Genomic DNA, 4,700 nt, shown 5'->3' with positions numbered 1-4,700 from the left:
GAATAGGAGAACAGAGGACTCTATGGAAGTCAATAAAAAATAGGCGAGATAGGTTGGTAGGACACCTTCTCAGGCATGAAGGTCTAGTCAGAGACATATTAGAGGCAGAGACAGGAGTTAGGAGGGGTAGAGGTAGACCTAGATTAGATTACTGTTCTCAAATAGTTAATGGATGTGGGCTGTTCTAGTTTTAGGGAAATGCGAAGTTTAGCTCAGGATAGGAAAGAGTAGAGGTACGTGTCCAACCAGTCTTAGGACTGACGACGATATGATGATGATGATGATATCCATTAATGAACTTTTTAAATTTTATAGGCTGATTTAACGACTATACCCTGGTAATGAGTCCGATGGTGCAACAAGGGCGTCGGAAATTTTTATTCCTTTGTCCACTTTTGTCACTTTTTTGTACATAGTGATACGCTATCATTCTCTAAAACAATTTAAACAATGCTGTTGTTGTTTCGGATTTCTCCTTTTTTGTTTTTATTCGTCAATCCAAAATAACATTTATATAATCTTATTTTTATAACCCATCAGGGTTTGACACGTTTCGTAGAAGTTATAACGGCCTTTTGGGCTTTGTATTGGTAAGATTTTCGAAATAATTTTATTGCCATTCCGTCGTAAAAGAGACGTATTAAATTCGGTAGTGGTCCACTTTTTTTTTAACACGCATTATTGACGGACAACAGGCGTACCGTCGCTGCGAAAAAAATCCCCCAGATTTTTTCAACCCATTTCATTAACAATGGAAACCTTGATTCAACTCATCCTACTCTCTTTTTTTTAAGATTATTGTTCTCTCCCTCGACTTTACGGTTCTATGGAGTCCCCAGGGACTTTGCTGCAGTTAATTCTTAATTCTTCTTCGATCAAAAGGAGATCCATCGGAGACCGTAAAGTGCTTCCGCGATATATCCTTTTCCTTTCTTTTTCTTTCTTTTTTTTCATTCCTTCATTTTATTGTCGAAGGACTGTAATTGAATTTTTTTGTTCTGAGCATTATAAAGGACAATTCCTTTTCTCAATTTCCATTTCAAATATTAAACTACTTATAAGGATTTTAATGCAGGCGGGACAATGTAAATCCTCCTGTTCGAGAGATTTGCAATCAGAAAGTAAGTTTGGATTCAAATGTCATTTTTATTATTGTAGAGCGCTTTCTCGTAGGTAAAATTTCATTTCATATGTTTCAGTATTAAAACTACTAGCAACTAATTGGCAATGTATTATTAGGGCTTTTTGTTTTTGGTGTAACCTAGGCTCTAATCAAAAACAGTATAACATACCCAGCTCATCGATTAAAACACAATGTGCGAAAGAGATTCCAAATACCAAAATTTTAATCAAAAGTAATGTCGGAGAGTACTCACACCACATCGCACTCGAAAACTAATTATCATTAATTTATTTTATGTATACTCTGACACAATCGTGCCGGAAAGGGTATTTGGCACCGCACTCGAAAACCGATGGTACCATCGGATTCTACGTACTTTTTTACATAACCGCAACTGGTCAGCGACTTGGAAATACTCTCCATCTTTTAGTAATTTCAGGTGCGCTTTTTTATGTTTGATTTATTTCATGTATTTTCTGACAAAATCGTGCCGGAAAGTGTCTTCATGGCATCGCACTCGAAATCTGATGGTACCATCGGATTCTACGTACTTTTTTACATAACCACCACTAGTCAGCGACTTGGAAATGCTCTACATCTTCTAGTAATTTCAGGTGCGCTTTTTTATGTTTGATTTATTTTATGTATTTTGTGACAAAATCGTGCCGGAAAGNCTGTGTTCTGTCGGAGCTGCCTGCGACGCGCTGATGAGATCCAAAAAGATCGAAATCGCGATCCGCGTCTGGCAGTCTCGACAGAATACAGGCCACTTCGAATTATTTTGTACAATAAAAATGTTTAGGAATCAGAAAACACTTACACATATTAGGCATATTCCAATAATTACTAGGCCCAAAAGAGCCGCCAGCCAGCGACCCATCCTATGCCCTAGGGCACCGAAAAGATTTGTCCCGATTAAATATGAAATGCTGGCAGGTAGAAATGTCACCCCTTGCTTCCATCTTTCGGCACCCATTGTATCCATCATCCATATCGGCAGAGAGGGTTCCAACATTGCTATACCGGTGTTAGCAAATGTTATTGCCCCTTGAAAAAAAAAAAAAACAAAAGAAAATCAACATTCAGTAGTTTCTTGAAGCAATTATTTGCTATTATATGCGTACCTGCAGCGATCAATATATAAGGGTCGCTAACTAGGGCTTTCAAAGATGGTGCCTCGACCTCTTGTAGAGTTACGGCTGGTTGTAACATTAACAATTGCAGTACTAAAAGTAATAGCTTTTGTTACATTCAGGGTGTTCTTGTTCGATTGTTTTTAAACCTTACGTCCATCTCCGAGTGCTAGAACGCTGAGTACTAAGAAAGGGGCGGATTTTCCGACAAATTCGTACATGAAACCCCCAAAAGGTGGCCCCACAAGGACCCCAAGGGCTAAGCCCCCTAGGGCTATGCCCATGGCGTTACCTCTTTCTTTATCGTCCGGATACCTTTCCGCTAACATTCCCATACCAGACACGCTCGAGCATGACGAGCCGATACCCTGTAGAGCTCTTGCCAAAAATAAAACACTGTAACTCCGACCAAAAGCGAAAACTAAAAAGAAGTTGGAAAGTTTAATCCTCCTATATCCATTAAAACTAAAATACTGGTATGCAAGGGAAGAAAAAGTAGGGAAAGAGCAAATATAAAGATAGGAGACGAAAAATTAGAAGAAGTGGCTGATTTTAGATACCTAGGTAAGTATATAATGAGTAAATAGCATCCATTGACCGACAATTGGAGGGGGGGATGAAGACTCTTGACTTAATTGCAATAACATCATGAGGGGTTAGAGGTCGAAAAGGGGAAGGCATCTTATTGCCTCGTCTCCCTCTTCGAGGGAACAGACTGAAGTGCAGCCATTCACAACGGTCTCTGACGAGGACCCTCCGAATTTATAATTTTTGTTCTGACCGTGAAATTTATTTTAACGAGTCTTCATCGTTTACATGTAATATATAATATATCATGGTAAATATAATATTGCACCTATTAGAACGGTTAGTATATTGGTGGTGGGTTATATATGATTTTGTTTAAATATATGTGTCGGTAAAGTTAGGAAATCACTCGGTATCATCTTCGTTCTGGTATGTCACATAGCGCACTGACGATTTTTCACCCCCATGTAGCAAATTCTACGACATACATTTACTTATATTACGTCTCGGATAATAATTTTATTATTTTGTTTGTTACCTTTTTTTCTTCTTTTGTTGGTGGACTTTTCAAACTCATTAGCATTGGGGCGTACATAAAATTCAAAATTGCTATACCAAAAAGCATCCATTCGAATCCAATACTTTTTACGAGAGTCCCACTTAAGGCCGGCCCTGACCAATACNATTTGTATGGTTTTGGGGATGTTCTCTTGATAAACCTTTGGATTAATTATGACGTATTTTGTATATAGTTATGTACACGGAGAAAATGAAAAACGAAAATTTATCTAAATATTAAAGCGATATTTACAATTTATCCCAACTAGTCTGTTGATTCCTGAGCGAAAATAATAAAAATTACAATTTGGATCTGTATTTGTAAAAATAAAATCGCGACAGAAATAAATTCATCAGGTATTTTAGTTGATATTACAAATTAAATTGTAATAATAAAGAAACTTGAAATAATTTTTAAAGAAACATATCAAAATTGAGATTATTACAAGTTACGTACTATTTCTACAGCAAATTTACAATCGAAAATTATAATTCTTACGTTGTCATAAAAGTTTAGTTTTCTCCATGTATACGCTAGTACCTACAAAATTAATTTTCATACGTCTATCTCATACTTTCTTCTAAAAAAATGTGTTACATAACGAAATCGTTTACTGGGATATACCTATTACATGAAACCGAATTAATTATGTATTATTTTTAATCAAAATTAAGCTTTCTTTTCCATTAAGGTATATTTAAAAAAAGCATGTAGATTTTTTCTTATTCAAAAAGCTATTTGCCGCACGTACCTACTTTATTTATAATTATATAGCTAGAATAATAATTTCAACCAAATGCGTAACAATATATTTAAAACGCATTTGTAACTGTTATATAACAAAATTACTAGTGTAGATATACAAGTAACACATTTTTAATTAATAACTAAGTAATGTACTTATTTCACAATTTTAACGAACCGTATTGTCAATTAAAATATAGAAATTGTTAGTTTAGGAAAATTATAATTCGGTGGTTACGTTCACTTAAACAAAATTTAACGCAAAACTGTGAGGCAGGTAATTAAGGAAAATTAATCAACAAATGTGTAATTGGACTTTAGATACACACATATGTATCATTGCGTCTTTTTTTTATCACAAAACTTAACATACTTTCTTTGCACGTTTTTTAAGTGGTGAAATATATTTATTAGGGTGTTCCCAAAAAACCGACAATATGTTTTTTCTATTTCGAGTGAAAAAATGTTGGTTTTCGATGTCTTAAGAGCCCCTTCCAAAGGACAGCTCAAAAAAAAAAAATTAAAATGTCGCTCCAAGTTTTTTAAGATTTCAAAAATCGCTAAAAACCGATTTTTTTTTTGTTACGGTATAATTTCATGGACCAAAAAAAAT

At 35.1% G+C, this 4,700-nt stretch overlaps 1 protein-coding gene across 1 annotated transcript in view; it reads right to left on the bottom strand.

Moving 5' to 3' along the window:
- The window catches only part of LOC108741234 (synaptic vesicular amine transporter), a gene marked incomplete at its 5' end in the record, with an annotated part of 7,182 nt that extends 4,429 nt beyond the window's left edge, over positions 1–2,753 (bottom strand). The window contains 3 exons of the mRNA XM_018475953.2: positions 1,944–2,170; positions 2,248–2,349; positions 2,411–2,753. Of these exons, the coding sequence (XP_018331455.1) occupies positions 1,944–2,170; positions 2,248–2,349; positions 2,411–2,753 (672 nt within the window). The remainder of the gene's footprint in view (positions 1–1,943; positions 2,171–2,247; positions 2,350–2,410) is intronic.
- Positions 2,754–4,700: the final 1,947 nt, after the last annotated feature.

This window comes from Agrilus planipennis, unplaced genomic scaffold, assembly GCF_000699045.2.
Source record: "Agrilus planipennis isolate EAB-ADULT unplaced genomic scaffold, Apla_2.0 scaffold242, whole genome shotgun sequence".
Lineage (NCBI taxonomy): Eukaryota > Metazoa > Arthropoda > Insecta > Coleoptera > Buprestidae > Agrilus > Agrilus planipennis.
The sequence above is the reverse complement of the archived record's forward strand: the minus strand, read 5'-3'. Positions and strand labels throughout refer to the sequence as shown.